The sequence below is a fragment of the Mobula hypostoma genome, chromosome 4, assembly GCF_963921235.1.
Source record: "Mobula hypostoma chromosome 4, sMobHyp1.1, whole genome shotgun sequence".
In the NCBI taxonomy this organism is placed as follows: Eukaryota; Metazoa; Chordata; class Chondrichthyes; order Myliobatiformes; family Myliobatidae; genus Mobula; species Mobula hypostoma.
The window spans coordinates 95464742-95488307 of NC_086100.1; the positions used below are offsets into that span (position 1 = coordinate 95464742).

General features: G+C 46.5%; 1 protein-coding gene across 2 annotated transcripts in view; it reads left to right on the plus strand.

Annotated features, from left to right (window-relative positions):
- The first annotated feature begins 3064 nt into the window (after positions 1–3064).
- LOC134345475 (LIM and senescent cell antigen-like-containing domain protein 1) overlaps positions 3065–23566 on the plus strand; it is a 291120-nt gene continuing 270618 nt past the window's right edge. Inside the window, exon 1 of one of the 2 annotated variants that reach the window (XM_063046183.1) lies at positions 3065–3259. In XM_063046183.1, coding sequence (XP_062902253.1) covers positions 3249–3259 — 11 coding nt within the window. In that variant the 5' untranslated portion in view covers positions 3065–3248. Of the gene's footprint in view, positions 3260–5737; positions 5892–23566 lie in introns of those variants that run through there. The other variant, XM_063046182.1, reaches the window with a different exon arrangement.

A 23566-nucleotide genomic window follows, 5' to 3' on the forward strand; every position in this document is an offset into this window, starting at 1 on the left:
TGACAGCTTGTGAGAGAGAAATGCTTAACAAGACAAGAGAACTGCTTGCCTTGCAGCATGTGTCATGCCTGCCCAGACAGTCAAATGTAGCGCCTTCAGTAACGCCGCACTCCCTCAGTACTGCACTCTGCTGGCACTGTAACTAATGTACTCAAATCCTGGAGAGGGATTTGAACCTTCTCAATGGTCATTGTCATTATGTGCTATGTCTTATGATGTGAGTGATCATCTGTCTTTAATCTGAGAACTTCTAATAAGCACTTCAAGACTTCTGTCTGTCCTCCTCTTAATGTAACTCATGAATATCATGCACTGTCGACAGCAACTTTTTCTTCTATTAATTCTTCCTGTCACTGCAAGATGTTCAAGCTTCTCTTTCCTTAGTACGTGTCCTGGAAATTATAGCTGCTATTGGTGATATCAACTCTCTTCTTATTCCGGTTTTTCACAACTTCTCCATTTCTTACTCTGTCCTTCCATGATATTTTCATCATCATTCTCAAAAGCCACATTTCCGCAGCTTCAAGTCTTCCCTCATTTTGCTTTGATATTGTCCAACATTCACTTCCATATGTTAGTGTGGAATACTTGTAGCGTTGTATCACTCAGAGTTTCGTACCCATAAAAATAATGTTATTCTTTAGTAAGGCTATTAATGCAACCAAGATAACCCACTAGGGATAATGGAGGCCCATGCTCAGAATAAAGCTTCAGATAATCCAAAACACAAGTTACAATCATTAGGCATCACTCTTCCAAGTTGAGTAGTGCAGTCACAGATTGAAGACTGACCTCTGGACAGCATTTTATTCACACACAAAGAAAGAAAGTATTTGTTGTGCAAACACAGTACTGATTCATTTGTGCACAGCTACTGAAGGTGTAAGATGCATTGGAGAGGCAGAGGAAACTCAGCTGTAGGCAATGCATTGTACTGATGGTGCAAAGGCAGTTCCAGGTTTTAGCCATCTAATTGGATCTATTCAGATCGGTTCATCCCATCAGTGCATTGAGATGTACAAGGGGAAAACAATAAAAATGCAAAGTAAACACGAGGAATTCTGCAGATGCTGGAAATTCAAGCAACACACCTCGGAAGTTGCTGGTGATCGTAGCAGGCCAGGCAGCACCTCTAGGAAGAGGCACAGTTGTGACGACCTGATGAAGGGTCTCGGCCTGAAATGTTGACTGTGCCTCTTCCTAGAGATGCTGCCTGGCCTGCTGCAATCACCAGCAACTTGGAAAATGCAAAGTAAAGTGCTGCCGGTGACAGAGTAAGTGCATTGTAGGCAAACAAAGTGAAGGGTCATGATGAGGTCAAGAGCCCATTCTTATCATATTAAGATACCATTCAATAGTCTTATAAAAGCAAGATCGAATCCTGCTTGGTGATTCAATTTTTGGGTTATTTTTATCTTCTGCCCAATTGGGGGTGAGAGGCAGAAGAGATGATATCTGGGATGGGTGGAGTCTTTGATTGTGTTACGGAGGCAGCAAGAAGTATAAACTTGAGTCCATGGAGGGGGTGGGAGGCTGTTTATCATGATATACTGAGCTGTATCCACAACTTCTTGTGGTCTGGGGCAGAGCAGTTACCATACCGAACCACGATGCATCTGGATAGGATGTGTTCAGTCCTGATGGTCAAAGGGGGCGTGTCAAAAGTAGTATTCTTCCGAGGAATCGAGTGTCCTATATTTAAGATGATGCAAGTCTGGTAGTGAGGAGGAACAGAGGGATTCAGAGGCAGGATGTGTGGAGAGTGGGAAGATGCGTAATCACCCTCTAAAAGAAAACAATTGAAAAGGGGAATACTGTACTTTGTTTAAATGGTAAGTGATTGAAGGATAATTTTGTTGGGGGTGAAGGCGTGACTGCTGGAATTTAAGGTATAAGTACAGTAAGAAATTAAGATCCTAATAAATTTAGCGTTTATTGTAAGAGGGTTTAAGACTTAACCACAACAAAATGAGTCCATGGTGAGACCACGCCAGGCTTATGTGTACAGGTCTCGTTTCCCTTGCTATGAAAGGTTATATAGAGGGAATGGTGTGAAGCTTCTCCATATTGGCTCCTGAGATAGGCTAATCATATGGGGAGTAATTAGTCTGAGCCTATTTTGCACCGAGTTTGGAAAGATTAATGATGATCCCGAAACATGGACAATTCTGTGTGTGTCTATGGGTTGCCGAGGAGATGACATTTCCAGTTCAGTGTGTGTCCAGAACCGGTGCTGGCCCATTCGGGATTTTGCTCTCCCACAAGATCGTGAAGATTTGGAACTCTCTACACAGCGGTTTGTGGAGGTTCTGTTGCTGAGGATGTTCATGAGGAAATTTGTAGATTTTTGAATGTTAGGGGAAATGGGATTAAATACAAGTATAATAACTTATAGAGAGCTTTTCACGCAAACAATGTCTTTCAACGTGCTTTACAATAGGATAAAGTGCACGCATAAAATAAAAAGGTGTCATTAAAAATAAAAAGGTGTTCAACGCAAGGTTAAATAAATAGGTTTCCAGCTGGCGTTTAAAAGTGTCAAAAGGTAAGCTATGAACAGACAGGAAGGGCGGAATGACCAAATAAATATAAACCAACGCAACAATGGAGGGTACTTGAAGGGTCGATGGCCCGCTTCCTTTCCCATAATTTTGTCGGATGTATTCAAGAGGCACGGGCACTTGTTTGAATCTTGGACTTGGGAAGGATATTGGAACACATTCAAGTAAACAGCAATGTGGAGTACTAGAGCAAGGGCACTCCGAGTGAGAGGCCAGTCAGTGAATACCCCCCCCCCCCCCTTGGGGAGTATTGGCAAACTCCAATCATGGGAGGTTTCGAGGCAGTGCTGCCTTTGACCTCGCCCCGGCCAAAAGCTAAGAACACATTCTCGAGCGGTATTCTAGCCAGCGTAGAGGCTGAATAAGCGGCGGTATCTGGCTGAATTGAGGCAGAGCCCTTGTAGACAGGACAATATGACCAAGCCATTGAAAGTCGCAAAGGTTCTGGTGTTCAGGTTCCCACGGGGGTAAACAGTCCCTTTAAAGCGCCTTCGCTCAGATTCCGATCTGGTTCAGGGCTCTGAGCTGTTTACGAGATTTCAGTAGTTACACTCCCCCTTGGGAAGTCGCCCCGTGGTGTTGCCAAGAGCGCACGGCAGCCCAGTGCTGTCCTTTTTTGGGTTGAAAACTCTTCGGCAGAGTTTCTGTCTCCCGGCAGTGAGCGAGCGGGGAGCCACGCCGAGGATCATGACCGGGAGGTGAGGAGACGAGTGGTGCGGAGTTAAGTACAGAGAGCAGCAGCGTTTCGGGGAGGGGGAGGGTGAGAAAAAGAATGGGGAGGGCATTATGAGAGAGGGGAACGCGAGAGAAGTGTGAGTTAGGGCGTGGAAGAGAGGGTGACTGTGAGACAGGAAAGGAGTGGGAATAAGCAGGGGCTTGCAATGAAAATGTGAGAGAACCAGTGTAAAAGGATATAAAGAGAGAATAAGGGAAATACGTGGAGAAATCAGTGACTAAGAATGGAAAGAGAGGGAGTGGACAGAGTGCGTGGAGAGCTACATCACCAACCGTTGAGATGCCCGGAGTAACATTGGGTACTCTGATTATAATCTTCCAGAGTTACGGGTTCTGAAAATTTCTTATGAAAGGGGAGGAAAGGAAGGAGAGACAAAACAGGGAGCTACTGACATACTGTAGAGCTTGGGGAAATGTTGAAGTGGGTAGTAAAGGATGTAAATAACAGCAACTTGAAAAAATAAGCAGGAACGAAAGGAGCCCGTGTTAGACTAATCCAATAAAGTCGTTTGAGCATGTGCATAATAGAAAGGGAGGGGGTGCCAGTGGCTGGGCGGCGTTGGAATTTGCTGAAGGCTTTCAATATGCCAGCCAGGTCAGCCCACGGAGTGTGGGAATAAAGGAATCCTCAGGTTGGCGGGCTGAAACGGATTGGGTACCATTAAATTCACAACCTTCGGCCGTCTCAGGGGACCCATGTGACAGTTCATGGCTTACCGATGATTCTGCAACTGTGGATAGGATGTAAAAAGGTTTCAATGGGACACAGACAAGCTGAGTGACTGGGCAAGATTATCGCGGATATAAGATAATATTTTTAAAACATTTATTATAATGCATGTTTTTTTTTAAGAAAAAGGTGAAAGATTCCTGTTCACAGCAACCCAGAGGTCTTTTGACACAGTACACCCAGCACCGAAACGCAGGTGTTGCAAGCTGTTACGATGGAAATGGTATTATTGTGGTCTCTACGAGAAGGTTTGAGTGCAGTGTAAAGCGTCTTAACAGGACCTTGGCAGGACCATAGATGGAGTATCATGCAGTTTTGGTCTTCTCAGCATATAGTTTCCACAGAAAGTGAAAAATGATCAGTAATGCTGGGTTTGCTGTATGAGGGACTGGGTCTGTATTACAGTTTAGAAGAAAAAGAAGCGACCCCACGACCTTTTGGCGAGTTGGGAATGTGCCCCAGCTGAGGTGTTTCAAACCAGGGGCACGGTCTCAGAATCCGGGGCCAGGTATTCACTGTTGAGTTGAGGAGATATTCATTCACTCGAGGGCGAGTATATCTTTGGAATTCTTTGCCGCAGAGAGGTGTAGAATCTGTCAGTGGCCTCACTCGAAGCAGAGATCCATAGAGCTCAGAGCATTAAACGTTTGGGGATATAGAGACTGGGCGGGGTAGTTCAGCCATGTGGTGGAGCACGTTTTAGTGGTGATAGTCTCCGCACGTTTTATGTGTTTGGCTGCATGAGGGAGAGAAAGTGTGTCTCAGGTATAGGAAACGTGTCAGTGTTGCAACAGTGAGTGAGTGAGTGTGTCAGTGAGTGTGAGCTGTGTGCTAATATTGATTTGCTGTCAGCGTCAACGTTCAGTAGGAGTGTGTGTATGCACACCAGTGTTGGGGTGGACGTGAATGTATCGGTGTTGGTGAGTGTGACTGTGTCAGGATTGTAATCCGTGTGAGTGTTTCAGGGTGTTACGGGCTGAGTACGAACAGGCCAGGTTTGTAAGCATGGGATGGAAAATAGTGTGTTGGTGTTGGTTAACTGTGACTGTCTGCAGTTGTGTCAGTGATGGGTTTGAGTGTCTTAGTGTGAGTGATGTGTTTGGGTGTGGGCTGTGGGTATGCCAGTGTGAATAGGTGTGTCATTCTGGTGTGAGATTGTGAGGTTGTCATTGTGGGTGGTGTGTCAGTGTGAAGATCTCAGTCTGAGTGAGTGTATGAGGGTGAGTAATAGCATCAGTGTTGGGTGTGAGTGTGTCAGTGTGAGGTGTATCAACATGAGTGTTGTTACAATGTGCCTCACTGACTCCCACATTTTGGGTTGCCCTGGATTCTGTGGGCAGTGGCAGTCCCAACCTGGTCCAGGGGCAGCCTCTAGGAACTCAGCGCCTCCTCTGGTCCATGATGGCCTCCATGATTGGCCATCTGGTGGTCCAGCCCCAGGGTCCGAAGACTGGGATCTCCCTCTCCCCCTTCACTGCACAGCCTATGTTTCAGCTGTAACTCCACCTCCCTCCACGCCTGAGCTCAGGAATCCTGGTATTCCTGTCAGGAAGGAAGCCGGAGGCTGACAGGACAATCTCCGCTTTTCAGATTGTGCAGCTTTGGTCTGGCCAATCACATCATTGAGACTGTTGTGGGGGGAGGGAAACAGACTGCGACCTTGTTCTGGGAAAGCGACGGTGCCTTTTCTGAAGAAGGAATCATTCGGAAAGCCAGGCTGGGATAGGCCAGGAAATGCTGGTGGGGCTGATGGCGGGGGTGAGGCTTCGCGAGCTGTCTTCGTCCCAGCTCTACCGCCGTCGCTACGGACGCCACAGTGGGCTGCTGGAGATGTGGGGTTCCAGGTCCGAGCCCCCAACACCAGGGTAGGTGGAGAACACAAGACTAGGGCACTCAGTCTGAGAGCTAGCAGTCAGAGAAAGGGCAATCAACACTCCAACCCTCTCCCCCTCGCCCACTCTCCTCCCAACCTCAGGCCTTGCATGAATCATGCAGGACAGTTAAGCCCTTACAGTCAGGGCACCTGAGGTTTACCTTCTCCCTCCCCTCCAGACTTGTCCTGCCCCATGGAGATTTTCATCTGGCTGTACATCCTGTTTGGAAGCTGGGGAGGTGGAGTGGTCAGGGGCCAGCAATGGTGGTGAACAAGGGCTCAGAGGTGGTGGTGTTGGTCTGGGCGTGAATGTATCAGTATTGATGAGCATGAGAGTACCAGAATTGTAATAGTTATGAGTTACTGGAGTTCTGAAATATTCAGTTCAGGTTCAATAGGGGTGCTCAGGGTTCAGTGGGAGTGATCACAGGTCAGTAGGCATTGTTAGGGGTAGGGGATGGTCAGGAGTCAATGGGGTGGTCAGGGTTCAGTGCGAGTGGTCACAGGTCACTGGGCATTGTTAGGGGTCAGAGGTTGGTAGGATGGTCAGGGATTGGTGGGGGTGTTCATAGGTCAGTCAGGGTAGTCAGATATCAGGGATCGATGTGGTCTCAGTTCTTTGGCCTTATCACTGAATAAACTGAAGATTAGGGCAGCAGAGTCCCAGTGGTCTATCCTTTGGCCTAACAGGCAGTGGATCAGTCCTAGACAGGCAGTGGATCAGTCCTAGACAGGCAGTGGATCGGTCCTAACAGGCAGTGGATTGGTCCTAACAGGCAGTGGATCGGTCCTAGACAGGCAGTGGATCGGTCCTAACAGGCAGTGGATCGGTCCTAACAGGCAGTGGATCGGTCCTAACAGGCAGTGGATCAGTCCTAAACAGGCAGTGGATCGGTCCTAGACAGGCAGTGGATCGGTCCTAGACAGTAGGCAAATGGGGGGAGGGGTGGGGTGGTGGGGTCTCAGCTGGGGTTGGAAGTGAAGGGAGCAAGAGGACAGAGGGATAGCGTAGGTGGGGTGGAGGGATTGAGGAGAGGGAGATGGAGGAATGATGGAGGGAAGGGGATGAGGAGTTTAGGAGAGGGAAGGGGATGTGATGGAGGTGCTGAGGAGAAAGAAGAGGTGAGTGATAGAGGGGTAATAGTAGGAAGGGACTTGAGGATGGGGAGGGGAGGAGTGATGGAGGGGGCGGGTAGAGGAGGGAATGGAGGGATGAGATACAGAGGGAGGGGTAGGTGGGGATAGAGGATAAGGAAAGGGGAGGGATGAGGATTCAGGGAAGAGGCAGGGTAGGAGGATGGTGGAGAGGTGGCGAAAGAAGGGGACAGAGGGGTGTGGAGAAGGGCTAAGGGGCAATAGATAAAGGTGTTATGAGAGGGTGCTGGAGGGATGGAGGAGAGGGGAGAGCTGATGGGAGAAGGATACTGGAACTAACTGTTTCCAACATAGAGTTAGTCAGCTCTCGAATGGCAGAATGTACACTTGTGCCGTAAAGGTCTGAATTTCAGACAGAGAATGGTGTAGTGGGAGAGGGTGAAGAATGGTTGTGTGATCCCTGGTGAGGAGAGTAAGGACATCCTCTCCCACGGGAGGGGTGCAGGCAATTGAATACTCTGAGTAGAAGCCTTTGTCGATGAGGGGGCTGTCTGCATCGACAATTATCTGCAGAGGTTTGTCTACAGTGGGAATCATGGCTGTGGTACAGGGAGGGTGATTCATGCTCAGAATGAGATGGGGAGATGTTAGAATGGAAGTGTTTATACCGGGAGAGGGGCAATTGGATGTGAGTGGGTAAGCTGAAGGGGGTGGGCATTGCATATATTGGGAGTGTGGCCATGGCTTGCTGACCCAGGGGGATCCCTTCGTGGGATGACAATTCCATCCAGCACCACATTCACAAGGAACCTACTGCTTCAGGACCACTTTGCTTATCATAGCCTTGGTCCAAATATAGATCTAGGCTCTGATTCCAGAAGTGTGGTAAGGGGGACTTCCCTTGGCATTTGGCTCTACATGACTTCCAGCAGACTTGCTGAAACTGAAGTCATTGGTCATCAAGGAGAAAGAAGTCAATGGTTGTAGCCAAACTTCACACAAAGGAGCACAGTTATAGCTGTGGATGTCACTACAGGACCTCACTAGAGGAGTTCATGGCTCAACCATCTTCAGTTGCTTCATCACACGTGCAAAAGTTCATTCATTCTTGATTAGTAAGAGTTTCAAAAATTACAGGGAGAACGCAGGAGAATGGGGTTGGGAGGGAAAATAAATCAGCCATGACTGAATGGCAGAGCAGGTTTGAGGGGCTGAATGGCTTAAGGTCTTATGATTGCACAAGGCTCAATTCAGGCAGTGGTCGGTAAGTGGCAGTAACATGCACACCAAGTGCCAGGCAGTGACCATGTCCTTCAGATAGAAACCAACCTCTGATATTCAATGGCATTACCACCACTAGCTTCCCCCTGCACCCCCATTAACATCATCCCGTGGCTATGGCAATGGCTGAGGGGTTGGGGTTCCTGCAGAGGGTGAATCTCCTGCCACCCCAAGGCTTTTCCATCTACAGGGCATAAGTCAAGTGTGTGAAGTGAAGGAACACCCTCCACTTACCTGGATGAGTGAACCTTCATGGCTCCCTAGAAACTCAACGCCATCCAGGACAAAGCAGCCCCTTGAATGACATCCCACCCACCACCCTAAACACTCCCTCTCTCCATCACTGAAAACCAGTGGCTGCAGAGTGCCCCACCTACACATCACACTGCACTTACCCTGCAACTCTCAAACCAATGCCCTCTGCACCCAAATGCGCTAAGGGCAGCTGGGGAAATCACCACCTGACGGTTCCCTTCCAAATCTCACACCATCCTGATTTTGAAATCATGGCTTATTGACTTTTCCAACTTTCTTTTGAATTCACAGCTTAAGAACAGGAGAGGATATTTGATCCGTTTGTAACCTCAACTCAACGGTCTCATCTACCCTGGTAATAGAACAGCACTGGGCAAACCATTCAGCCCATGGCATTGTGCTGAACTTGATGCTGATTTACAAAATAGGTTCCTATGGACATCCATATCCCTCCATTCCCTTCATAATCTTTCACCCTCTCACTTGTCAGGAATCAGCTCTTATGCCTTAACAGTATCCTCTGCCTCTGTTTCCACCTCCTTTCAAAGAGGAGGTTTCCAAAGATTCATGATCCTGTGTGAGGAAAAAAATGCATTAAATAGGCAAACCCCTATTTCTAAACGCACAACCCTCTCCAGATTCTTTCACAGGGATGAGTGGCCTCTCCATATCCAACTAGTCAGGATCTTGTAATTTATTGTGAATCTACGTGTCACTTTTGCAGAGGCCAGTAGCGACCATGAATGGGTTAAGTTATGGAGTCTCTTGCTTAGGCTGTGATTAAGTGGTGTTCTAATTCAGATGAAATATTAAATGAACTGAACAGGGAAGTTGGGGAAAAAAAGTACTTCCTCTGGTGGAAGTGTGTTGTTCATGAGGCATATCCTCAAAATAGGAGCTAGGTCAGTCAAAGGTGACTTCAAGGGGAAGCCTTTACACAAAGCTTTTTCATACAGAGGGTAAACAACAGGAATTCTGCAGATGCTGGAAATTCAAGCAACACACATCAAAGTTGCTGGTGAACGCAGCAGGCCAAGCAGCATCTGTAGGAAGAGGCGCAGTCGACGTTTCAGGCCGAGACCCTTCGTCAAGACTAACTGAAGGAAGAGTGAGTAAGGGATTTAAAAGTGGGAGGGGGAAGGGGAGATCCAAAATGATAGGAGAAGACAGGAGGGGGAGGGATAGAGCCAAGAGCTGGACAGGTGATAGGCAAAAGGGGATACGAGAGGATCATGGGACAGGAGGTCTGGGGAGAAAGACGGGGGGGGGGACCCAGAGGATGGGCAAGAGGTATATTCAGAGGGACAGAGGGAGAAAAAGGAGAGTGAGAGAAAGAATGTGTGCATAAAAATGAGTAACAGATGGGGTACGAGGGGGAGGTGGGGCCTTAGCGGAAGTTAGAGAAGTCGATGTTCATGCCATCAGGTTGGAGGCTACTCAGACGGAATATAAGGTGTTGTTCCTCCAACCTGAGTGTGGCTTCATCTTTACAGTAGAGGAGGCCGTGGATAGACATGTCAGAATGGGAATGGGATGTGGAATTAAAATGTGTGGCCACTGGGAGATCCTGCTTTCTCTGGCGGACAGAGTGTAGATGTTCAGCAAAGCGGTCTCCCAGTCTGTGTCGGGTCTCGCCAATATATAAAAGGCCACATCGGGAGCACCGGACGCAGTATATCACCCCAGTCGACTCACAGGTGAAGTGTTGCCTCACCTGAAAGGACTGTTTGGGGCCCTGAATGGTGGTAAGGGAGGAAGTGTAAGGGCATGTGTAGCACTTGTTCCGCTACACGGATAAGTGCCAGGAGGGAGATCAGTGGGGAGGGATGGGGGGGACGAATGGACAAGGGAGTTGTGTAGGGAGCGATCCCTGCGGAATGCAGAGAGAGGCGGGGAGGGAAAGATGTGCTTAGTGGTGGGATCCCGTTGGAGGTGGCGGAAGTTACCGAGACGACTGGGGTGATATACTGCGTCCGGTGCTCCCGATGTGGCCTTTTATATATTGGCGAGACCCGACGCAGACTGGGAGACCGCTTTGCTGAACATCTACGCTCTGTCCGCCAGAGAAAGCAGGATCTCCCAGTGGCCACACATTTTAATTCCACATCCCATTCCCATTCTGACATGTCTATCCACGGCCTCCTCTACTGTAAAGATGAAGCCACACTCAGGTTGGAGGAACAACACCTTATATTCCGTCTGAGTAGCCTCCAACCTGATGGCATGAACATCGACTTCTCTAACTTGCGCTAAGGCCCCACCTCCCCCTCGTACCCCATCTGTTACTCATTTTTATGCACACATTCTTTCTCTCACTCTCCTTTTTCTCCCTCTGTCCCTCTGAATATACCTCTTGCCCATCCTCTGGGTCCCCCCCCCCCGTCTTTCTTCCCAGACCTCCTGTCCCATGATCCTCTCGTATCCCCTTTTGCCTATCACCTGTCCAGCTCTTGGCTCCATCTCTCCCCCTCCTGTCTTCTCCTATCATTTTGGATCTCCCCCTCCCCCTCCAACTTTCAAATCCCTTACTCACTCTTCCTTCAGTTAGTCTTGACGAAGGGTCTCGGCCTGAAACGTCGACTGCACCTCTTCCTAGAGATGCTGCTTGGCCTGCTGCGTTCACCAGCAACTTTGATGTGTGTTGCTTCATACAGAGGGTAATGGTTATGTGGAATGAACTGTCAGGGGAATCTAAAGACCACAAGGGTTCAGTGGGGAACAACCACAATATCGGGTTGTTCTGCAACTGGACAGGGAGGAGTTGGATTGGCCAGGGAAGACCCTCGATTATTAGAGTAGTGTACCACCCCAGGGGGGGCCACGTGGTTTTAAACAATGCAATTTAATACTAAATACATTGTCTATGAATGTAAGAATGAAAAAGCGTTGCACAGTTCATTCTTGGAAATTATACTTATTATGAATAACGTTTATTTTGGCTGAAAAACTAAGTAGAGGACATAGATTTAAGGTGCAAGATTTAAAAGGGCAACTTCTTTACACAGAAGATGGTGCAGACATGGAAAGAGACAGGAAGTGATTGAGACAGATTTTAAGCAATGTTTAAAAGACAGATATTTGGATAGGAAAGGTTCAGAGAGGGATGTGGACCACACATGGACAAGTGGCTTAGGAAGGCGTGAAGCTCAGCATGGATGAGCTGCGCCAAAGTGACTGCCTCTGTGCCCTATAACTTTATAATTCCGAAAGGATGTGAAAATCCACAACAACTTGTCCAAATGCTGTTGAGATTGGGCAAAATCAATTAAAAAAAGTCAAAGCTGGTGTGTTTTTTTGGTGAGGAATATTAAAAGCTGTTGAACCAAAACAGTCAAGGTGCAGTTGAGTCTTGAATTAAGGGATGGAATAGGCTCGAGGAGCAGAATGACATTATTCCATTGTGCGTTCCCTGCTCTATGGGTCTTTGCTACACCCCGGCTCTCCACCTCCCTCTCCACATTAAGATTTGACTTCTGGAACAAGTGGCAATTTCTGGATGGGAGAAGGCTGCTGTCTCTCACAACATGGATGCTCAGTGGGACAGCGGGGAGAGCTGTTGCCTCATGGTGCCCCACACCTGAGTTCAAGCTTGATCTCAGGTACTGTCTGTAGGGAGTTTGCATGTTCTCTCTTTGACCATGTGGATTTCTTCCAGGTGCTCTGATTCTTTCCTACAACTCACCAGTGTTTAGGTGAGTGGTAGAACTGGCAGGGGAGGGAGGTTGACAAGAATATGGGGAGAATGAAATATGATTAGTTCGGGATTAGGGTAAATTTGTGGTTGATAGTTGGTACAGACTTGCTGGGCTGAAAGCTGTGTTTCCATGCTGAATGTCTCCCTGACTCTAAATCCTGTCTCTAATCGTAGCCCAAAATGCCATTGAGCTTGCTGGTGGCATTTCCACCGATGATAGGCAGTGTTGCCACTTCAGTGCCAAGTTCCAGCCTTGTCTGTGTGGGGTTCACACGTTCCTCTGTTTCCTCTCACATGGGTTGGTATCGGTAAACTGCCCCTAGTGTTTAGGTGGTGGTAGAACCTGGGGTAAATTGATGAGATTAAGGAAAATCGTAAAGTACGATTAATGTAAGAATAATGTAAATGGGTCTGCAGAGACTTGGTAGGTGGAGGAGCCACTTTCTGCCCTGTAACTGCATGAGTGAATCCCGTTTCCCAGGAACCTCTCAAGAACGAGCCTCTGCCTATTCCCTGTTCGAGACCAGCAGCTCAGTTGTAGATCAATTCCCTTAAGACCCAGTGGTGATAGAATCTGTGGTAACTTCTGCTCAAATAGATTTTAAAATAAACAAAAGCATCTTCTGTGTAAGAAGCTGGATGAACTTATTGTACACTGGAACAGACACTAAGGGAGATGTTCCAGAGTGATTGTGTGGGGGAGTGGGTTAGAGTGGACCTGTAGGTCTTTAACAAGTCACAATTGTCTGTCTATTTATTATGGAGAAAGTTATTATCTTTTAATACTGTTTCTGTATTAGAATTAACAAATTCTGGCATAGGTCATCAATATTATTGCCCATATAAGGAAGAGGATGATTCGAGGTGAAGATACTTAGGGCCCTTCCATTTATCACACATGCTACCTACGCTCTGCTGAGTGTCGCTTTTAAATTCAAGTTCAAGTTTATTGTCAAAGGGCATACCTGCCCAGGTTCAAAGTTCAAAGTCAAAGTTCAAAATTAGCTCATTATCAAAGTACATATACAACCCTGAGATTCATTTTCTTGCAGGCATACTCAGTAAATCCATAATAGAATAACAACCATAATAAAATGAATGAAACTTGGGTGTTCAACCAGTGTGCAAAAGGCAGCAAAATGTGCAAATACAAAAAGAAAGAAATAATAATGATAAATAAATAATTATCGAGAGCATGAGATGAGGAGTCCTTGAAAGTGAGTCTATAGGTTGTGGGACCAATCCAGTGATGGGGCAAGTGAAGTTGAATAAGTTATCCCCTCTGATTTAAGAACCTGATGGTTGAGGGGTAATAACTGTCATGAACCAGGCGGTGTAACCTGGGTGGTAGGGGTCCCTGATAATGAATGCTGCTTTCCTGCAACAATGTTCCATATAGAATGTTGGCACGTGGCCAAGTGGTTAAGGCATTGGTCTAGTGATCTGAAGGTTGCTAGTTCGAGCCTCAGCTCAGGCGGCGTGTTGTGCCCTTAAGCAAGGCACTTAACCACACATTGCTCTGCGACGACACCGGTGCCAAGCTGTATTGGCCCCAGTGCCCTCCCCTTGGACAACATCGGTGGCGTGGAGAGAGGAGACTTGCAGCATGGGCAACAGCTGGTCTTCCATACAACCTTGCCCAGGCCTGCGCCCTGAAAACCTTCCAAGAGACTAACGGATGCTAAAGAAAAGAAAGAAAAAGATGTGCTCAATGGCGGGGAAGGCTTTATCCGTAATGGACTGGGCTGTATCCACTACTTTTTGTAGGATTTTCCATTCAAGGGCATTGGTGTTTCCATACCAGGCTGTGATGCAGCCAGTCAATATACTCTCCACTACACATCTATAGAAGTTTGTCAAAGTTTTAGAAGTCATGTCGAATCTTTGCAAACTCCTCAGGAAGTAGAGTTGCTGTAGTGCTTTCTTCGTGATTGCACTTACTTGCTGGGCTCAAGCCAGGTCCTCCCAAGTGGTAACACTGAGGGATTTAAAGTTACTGATCCTCTGCATCTCTGATCCTCCAATGACGACTGGTTCGTGTACCTCTGGTTTCCTCCTCTTGAAGTCAATAATCAACTCCCTGACCTTTCTGGCATTGAGTAAGAGGATGTTGTTATGATATCACTCAACCAGATTTTCAATCTCCCTCCTATATGCTGACTCATCACCAGCTTTGATTTGCATTGGAGCTGTGCTTAGCCTCACAGTTGTAAGTGTAAAGTGAGTAAAGCAGAGGGTTAATCTGGCGCACCTGCGCTGATGGGGATTGTGGAGGAGATGCTGTTCCCAATCCAAACTGACTAGGGTCTGCAAGTGAAAAAATCGAGCACTCAATTGCACAAGGAGATATTGAAGCCAAGGTCTTGAAGCCTATTGATTAGTTTTGAGGGGATGTTGGTATTGAATGCAAAGCTGTAGTCAATAAATAGCATCCTGATGTACACATCGTTCGGTTGTGTGAAAAGCCAATAAGATGGAATCTGCCATGGACCTGTTATGCTGGCAGGCAAATTGGAGCGGATCCAAGACACTTCTCAGGCAGGAGGTGATATGTTTCATCACCAACCTCTCAAAGCTCTTCATCACAGCAGATTGCGGATCTCATAGTTCATCCAGGTTACAAATGCCATGAAAATTAGCAGCACAGTACACTACAAACATGACAAAAAGAGTAACATGAACTTAAATTCACATCATTTATATATAACAATCAGTAATATAAATTCAATAGGAGCATGGCTGATAGGGCATTCAAGTTCACTTCTCTCTCCTCACAGTCCTGAGTCCTCCACTGATTAGAAATCCATCTTGGCTTTAAACATTCTCAAGGACTCCACCTCCATACTAGAATATCCAAATTCACAAACCCAAGGGAAGAATTTTTTCCTCTTAAACACAGAGTCTGGCCCCATGGCTCAGAAAGGTAGGGAAAGGAAGAGGATGGCAGCAGTGATAGGGTGCTCTATAGTTACGGGGTCAGACAGGCGATTCTGTGGACGCGGGAAAGAAACGCGGATGGTAGTTTGCCTCCCAGGTGCCAGGGTAAAGGATGTTTCTGATCGTGTCCATGATACTCTGAAGTGGGAAGGTGAATAGCCAGAGGTTGTGGTACATATTGGTACCAACGACATAGGTAGGAAAAGGGAGGAGGCCCTGAAAACAGACTACAGAGAGTCAGGAAGGAAGTTGAGAAGCAGGACCACAAAGGTGGTCATCTCGGGATTTACTCCCTGTGCCACGTGACAGTGAGTATAGGAATAGAGTGAGGTGGAGGATAAATGCGTGGCTGAGGGATTGGAGCAGAGGGCAGGGATTCAGATTTCTGGATCATTGGGACATCTGTTGCGGCAGGTGTGACCTGTACAAAAATGACGGTTTGCACTTGAATCTGAGGGGGACCAATATCCTGGCGGGAAGGTTTGCTAAGGCTTTTAGGGAAAGTTTAAGCTAGAATTGCTGGGGGGTGGGAACCGAAATGAAGTGACGGAGGAAGGGGCTGTTGGCTCACAAATCAAGAAAGCTTGTAGGCAGTGTGAGATGGAGGATAGGCAAGTGATAGAGAAGGGATGTGCTCAGACTGATGGCTTGAGATGTGTCTATTTTAATGCAAGAACAAAGCAGATTAACTTAAAGCGTGAATCAGTACTTGGAGCTATGATGTTGTGACCATTACAGAGACTTGGATGGCTTAGGGGCAGGAATGGTTACTTAGAGTGCCAGGCTTTCGATGTTTCAGAAAGGATAGGGAGGAAGGCAAAGAGGTGGTGGCGTGACACTGCTGATCAGAGATAGTGTCATGGCTGCAGAAAAGGAGGAAGTCATGGAGGGATTGTCTACTGAGTCTCTGTGAGTGGAAGTTAGAAACAGGAAAGGGTCAATAACTCTACTGGGTATTTTTTCTCGACTACCCAACAATAGTAACAGGGACATCGAGGAGCAGATAGGGAGACAGATTCTGGAAAGATGCAATAGTAACAGGGTTGTCATGATGGGAGATTATAATTTCCCCAATATTGATTGGCATCTCCCTAGAGCAAGGGGTTTAGGTGGGGTGGAGTTTGTTAGGTATGTTCAGATGTTCAGGAAGGTTTCCTGACACAATATGTAGATAAGCCTACAAGAGGAGAGGCATTGGGATTGGTATTGGGAAATGAACCTGGTCAGGTATCAGGTCTCCCAGTGGGAGAGCATTTTGGAGATAGTGATCACAATTCTATCTCCTTTACCATAGCATTGGAGAGGAATAGGAACAGACAACTTAGGAAAGCGTTTAATTGGAGTAAGAGGAAATATGAAGCTATCAGGCAGGAACTTTGAAGCATAAATTGGGAACAGATGTTCTCTGCAAAATGTATGGCAGAATGTTCAGGGGATGTTTGAGCCATGCGTTCTGCGTAGGGACGTTTTAATGACAGGGAAAGGATGGTAGGGCACAGGAGCCATGGTGTACAAAGGCTGTTAAAAACCTAGTGAAGAAAGGAAAAGCTTACGAAAGGTTCAAAAAACTAGGTAATGATAGAGATCTAGCGAGAAGGAGCTTAAGAATGAAATTAGAAGAGCCAGAAGGGGCCATGAGAAGGCCTTGGTGAGCAGGATTAAGGAAAACCCCAAGGCATTCTACTAGTAAGTGAAGAGCAAGAGGATAAGATGTGAGAGAATAGGACCAATCAACTGTGACAGTGGAAAAGTGTGTATGGAACTGGAGGAGACAGCAGAAATACTTAATTAATACTTTGCTTCAGTATTCACTACAGAAAAGGACTTTGGTGATTGTAGGGATGGATCACAGTGGATTGAAAAGCTTGAGTTTATAAACATTAAGAAAGAGGATGTGCTGGAGCTTTTGGAAAGCATCAAGTTGGATAAGTCACTGGGACCAAACGGGATGTACCCCAGGCTACTGTGGGAGGCGAGGGAAGAGATTTCTGAGCCTCTGGCAATGATCTTTGCATCATCAATGGGAACAGGAGAGGTTCCAGAGGATTGGAGGATTGCAGATGTGGTTCCCCTATTCAAGAAAGGGTGTAGAGATAGCCCAGGAAATTATAGACCAGTGAGTCCTACCTCAGTGGTTGGTAAGTTGAAGGAGAAGATCCTGAGAGGCAGGATTTATGAACATTTCGGAGAGGCATAATATGATTAGGATTAGTCAGCATGGCTTTGTCAAAGGCAGGTCGTGCCTTATGACCCTGATTGAATTTTTTGAGGATGTGACTAAACACATTGATGATGGTAGAGCAGTAGATGTAGTGTATATGGATTTCAGCAAGGCATTCGATAAGGTACCCCATGCAAGGCTTATTAAGAAAGTAAGGAAACATGGGATCCAAGGGGACATTGCTTTGTGGATCCAGAACTGGCTTGCCCACAGAAGGCAAAGAGTAGTTGTAGACGGGTCATATTCTGCATGGAGGTCGGTGACCAGTGGTGTGCCTCAGGGATCTGTTCTGGGACCCCTTCTCTTCGTGAGTTTTATAAATGACCTGGATGAGGAAGTACAGGGATGGGTTAGTAAATTTACTGATGACACAAAAATTTGGGGGTGTTGTGGATAATTTGGAGGGCTGTCAGAGGTTACAGCAGGACATCAAAAAGTTGCAAAACTGAGCTGAAAGGTAGCAGATGGAGTTCAACCCAGGTAACTGTGAGGTGATTCATTCTGGTAGGTCAAATATGATGGTAGAATATAGTATTAATGGTAAGACTCTTGGCAGTGTGGAGGATCAGAGGGATCCTGGGGTCCAAGTCCATAGGACACTCAAAGCTGCTATGCAGGTTGACTCTGTGGTTAAGAAGGCATACAGTTCATTAGCCGTCATCAACTGTGGGATTGAGTTTAAGAGCTGAGAGGTAATGTTGCAGCTATATAGGACCCTGGACAGACCCCACTTGGAGTACTGTGCTCATTTCTGGTCACCTCACTACAGGAAGGATGTGGAAACTATAGAAAGGGTACAGAGGAGATTTACATGGATGTTGCCTGGATTGGGAAGCATGCTTTATGAGAATAGGTTGAGTGAACTCGGCCTTTTCTCCTTGGAGTGGCGGAGGATGAGAGGTGACCTGATAGAGGTGTATAAGATGATGAGAGGCATTGAACATGTGGATGGTCAGAGGCTTTTCCCCAGGGTTGAAATGGCGAACAGGAGAGGGCACAGTTTTAAGGTACTTGGAAGTAGGTACAGAGGGGATGTCAGGGGTAAGTTTTTTATGTAGAGAGTGGTGAGTGCGTGGAATGGGCTGCTGGTGATTGTGGTGGAGGTGGATACAACAGGGTCTTTTAAGAGGCTCCTGGATAGGTACATGAAGCTCAGAAAAATAGAGGGCTATGGGTAACCCTAGTTAATTTCTAAAGTAAGTACAAGTTTGGCACAGCATTGTGGGCCGAAGGGCCTGTATTGTGCCGTAGGTTTTCTATGTTTCTATGTTAAACGGATGCCACCTTATTCTGAAACTGCTCCCTCTGGCACAGGCTCTCTCATGAGAAGTGTGCAGGAGAGTTTTACCAGGATGCTGCTTTGATTAGAGGACATGTACTATAAAGAGAGGTTGAACAAACTTGGGTTGTTTTCTCTGGAGAGGCAGAGGCTGAGGGGAGATCTGATAGAGGTTTATGAGAGTCACCGGTAGAGAAGACAGCTGGTGGTCTCTTTCCCAAGGTTGAAATGTCTAATACCAGAGAGCATGCATGTAAGGTGAGAGGGCATAAGTTCAGAGAAGATGTGTGGGGCAAGTTTTTTACACAGAGTGCTGGGTTCCTGGAGTGAGCTGCCTAAGCTGGTGGTGAAGACAAATATGATAGAGGTGTTCAGAGGCTCTGAGATAGGCTTGTGAATGTGCAGGAAGTGGAAGGATATAGACATTGTATACACAGAAAGGATTAGCTCAGTTGGGCATTTGACTACTGGTTAATTAGTTTGGCCAAAAGACCTGCTCCCCTGCTGTAAGAACTATCCTCCCAGCAGTTACCCTGTCCAGAACCCTCAGAATCTTACATTTTCATGAGATCACCTCTCATTCTTCTGAACCATGCACAGAGTCCCTACATTGCCTCATGGGGCAGCCACTCTGTATTCAGACTAGTTCCATGAAATTATGTTCTTTTCTTCAATAGCATGAGCAAAATTGTTCATCAATCAGCCTGTAGTTCCTCATTTCTTGCCTCACTCCTTTTTGAAAAGGGTAATTCACATTGACATTTGTCCAATCCCCTTGCACTACCTCCACAATCTAAGGACTTTTAGAAGAGTGTAACTTTGGTATTCCAACATCCAGGGAAGAGTGTAACTTTGATATTAATGATTATGATATAGTTGGGATCACAGAGACATGGCTCCAGGGTGACCAGGGATGGGAGCTCAACGTTCAGGGATATTCAATATTCAGGAGGGATAGACATGAAGGAAGGGGAGGTGGGGTGGCGTTGCTAGTTAAAGAAGAGATTAACGCAATAGAAAGGAAGGACATAAGCCGGGAAGATGTGGAATCGATATGGGTAGAGCTGCGTAACACTAAGGGGCAGAAGACGCTGGTGGGAGTTGTGTACAGGCCACCTAACAGTAGTAGTGAGGTCGGAGATGGTATTAAACAGGAAATTAGAAATGTGTGCAATAAAGGAACAGCAGTTATAATGGGTGACTTCAATCTACATGTAGATTGGGTGAACCAAATTGGTAAAGGTGCTGAGGAAGAGGATTTCTTGGAATGTATGCGGGATGGTTTTTTGAACCAACATGTCGAGGAACCAACTAGAGAGCAGGCTATTCTGGACTGGGTTTTGAGCAATGAGGAAGGGTTAATTAGCGATCTTGTCGTGAGAGGCCCCTTGGGTAAGAGTGACCATAATATGGTGGAATTCTTCATTAGTATGGAGAGTGACATAGTTAATTCAGAAACAAAGGTTCTGAACTTAAAGAGGGGTAACTTTGAAGGTATGAGATGTGAATTAGCTAAGATAGACTGGCAAATGACACTTAAAGGATTGACGGTGGATATGCAATGGCAAGCATTTAAAGGTTGCATGGATGAACTACAACAATTGTTCATCCCAGTTTGGCAAAAGAATAAATCAAGGAAGGTAGTGCACCCGTGGCTGACAAGAGAAATTAGGGATAGTATCAATTCCAAAGAAGTAGCATACAAATTAGCCAGAGAAAGTGGCTCACCTGAGGACTGGGAGAAATTCAGAGTTCAGCAGAGGAGGACAAAGGGCTTAATTAGGAAGGGGAAAAAAGATTATGAGAGAAAACTGGCAGAGAACATAAAAACAGACTGTAAAAGCTTTTATAGATATGTAAAAAGGAAAAGACTGGTAAAGACAAATGTAGGTCCCCTGCAGACAGAAACAGGTGAATTGATTATGGGGAGCAAGGACATGGCAGACCAATTGAATAATTACTTTGGTTCTGTCTTCACTAAGGAGGACATAAATAATCTTACAGAAATAGTAAGGGACAGAGGGTCCAGTGAGATGGAGGAACTGAGTGAAATACATGTTAGTAGGGAAGTGGTGTTAGGTAACTTGAAGGGATTGAAGGCAGATAAATCCCCAGGGCCAGATGGTCTGCATCCCAGAGTGCTTAAGGAAGTAGCCCAAGAAATAGTGGATGCATTAGTGATAATTTTTCAAAACTCGTTGGATTCTGGACTAGTTCCTGAGGATTGGAGGGTGGCTAATGTAATCCCACTTTTTAAAAAAGGAGGGAGAGAGAAACCGGGGAATTATAGACCGGTTAGCCTAACGTCGGTGGTGGGGAAACTGCTGGAGTCAGTTATCAAGGATGTGATAACAGCACATTTGGAAAGCGGTGAAATGATCGGACAAAGTCAGCATGGATTTGTGAAAGGAAAATCATGTCTGACGAATCTCATAGAATTTTTTGAGGATGTAACTAGTAGAGTGGATAGGGGAGAACCAGCGGATGTGGTATATTTGGATTTTCAAAAGGCTTTTGACAAGGTCCCACACAGGAGATTAGTGTGCAAACTTAAAGCACACGGTATTGGGGGTAAGGTATTGGTGTGGGTGGAGAATTGGTTAGCAGACAGGAAGCAAAGAGTGGGAATAAAGGGGACCTTTTCAGAATGGCAGGCGGTGACTAGTGGGGTACCGCAAGGCTCAGTGCTGGGACCCCAGTTGTTTACAATATATATTAATGACTTGGATGAGGGAATTAAATGCAGCATCTCCAAGTTTGCGGATGACACGAAGCTGGGTGGCAGTGTTAGCAGTGAGGAGGATGCTAAGAGGATGCAGGGTGACTTGGATAGGTCGGGTGAGTGGGCAAACTCATGGCAGATGCAATTTAATGTGGATAAATGTGAAGTTATCCACTTTGGTGGCAAAAATAGGAAAACAGATTATTATCTGAATGGTGGCCGATTAGGAAAAGGGGAGGTGCAACGAGACCTGGGTGTCATTATACACCAGTCATTGAAAGTGGGCATGCAGGTACAGCAGGTGGTGAAAAAGGCGAATGGTATGCTGGCATTTATAGTGAGAGGATTCGAGTACAGGAGCAGGGAGGTACTACTGCAGTTGTACAAGGCCTTGGTGAGACCACACCTGGAGTATTGTGTGCAGTTTTGGTCCCCTAATCTGAGGAAAGACATCTTTGCCATAGAGGGAGTACAAAGAAGGTTCACCAGATTGATTCCTGGGATGGCAGGACTTTCGTATGAAGAAAGACTGGATGAACTGGGCTTGTACTCATTGGAATTTAGAAGATTGAGGGGGGATCTGATTGAAACATATAAGATCCTAAAGGGATTGGACAGGCTAGATGCAGGAAGATTGTTCCCGATGTTGGGGAAGTCCAGAACGAGGGGTCACAGTTTGAGGATAGAGGGGAAGCCTTTTAGGACTGAGATTAGGAAAAGCTTCTTCACACAGAAAGTGGTGAATCTGTGGAATTCTCTGCCACAGCAAACTGTTGAGGCCAGTTCATTGGCTATGTTTAAGAGGGAGTTAGATATGGCCCTTGTGGCTACAGGGGTCAGGGGGTATGGAGGGAAGGCTGGAGCGGGGTTCTGAGTTGGATGATCAGCCATGATCATAATAAATGGCGGTGCAGGCTCAAAGGGCCGAATGGCCTACTCCTGCACCTATTTTCTATGTTTCTATGTTTCTATTCCAACATCCAGTTGTTCAAGCATCCAGCATTGTGTCAATCACTGTATTGCTTTATCATTGTCACATACAACAAGATACGGTGAAAATCTTGTTTAGCATGCCATCCAGAGAGAGCATTTCATTGCACTGAGGTAGTATAAATGAAAACAATAACAGAAGTGAAAAGAATAAAGTGTTACAATTGCAGAAAAAGTGCAGTGTAGTCAGGCAATAAGGTGCAATTTCATAATGAGAGATAGATTGTCAAATCAAGAGTCTGTCTTGTGGAACAAAAAGACTTCAATAGCCTTATAACAGTAGGATAGAAGCTGAAAGCAAAGAAAACCTGCAGATGCTGGAAATCCAGAGCAACACACACAAAAAATGTTGGAGGAACTCAGCAGGCCAGGCAGCATGTGTGGAAAAGAGTAAACAATTGATGTTTCGGGCCCAGACCCTTCATCAGGACTGGGAAAAAGGACTGGACGAGAAGTTACAGCAAGTGGGGGGTGGGGAAGGAGTAAGTACAAGCAGGTAGGTGATAGGTGAAACCCGGAGGGGGAGAGGTGAAGTAAAGTGCTTGAAAATTCATTAGTGAAAGAGATAAAGGGCTGGGAAAGGGGGAATCTGACAGGAGAGGACAGAAGACCATGGAAGAAAGGGAAAGGTGGAGCACCAGAAGGAGGTGATGGGCAGGTAGGGAGGTAAAGTGAGAGAGGGAAATGAAAATGGGGAATGGTGAAGGGGGTGGGGAAAGGCAAATACCAGAAGTTTAAGAAATCGATGTTCATGCCAACAGGTTGGAGGCTACCCAGACAGAATATAAGGTGTTGCTCCTCCACCCTAAGTGTGGCCTCATTGAGGCAGTAGAGGAGGCCGTGGACTGACATGTTGGAGTTGGAATGGGAATGGGAAGTAGAATTGAAAGGGATGGCCACTAGGAGATTCCGCTTTTTCTGGCAGACAGAGCTTAGGTGCTCAGTGAAGCTGTCTCCCACTCTACGCCGGGTCTCACTGATATACAAGAGGGCACACAGGGAGCACCAGATATACAGTAGATGACCCCAACAGACTCAGAGGTGAAGTGTTTCCTCACCTGGAAGGACTGTTTGGGCCCTGAATGGTGGTGAGGGAGGAGGTGTAGCACTCGTTCCACTTGCAAGGATAAGTGCCAGGAGGGAGATCAGTGGGAAGGGATGAATGGACAAGGCAACCCCCGCGGAAGGTGGAA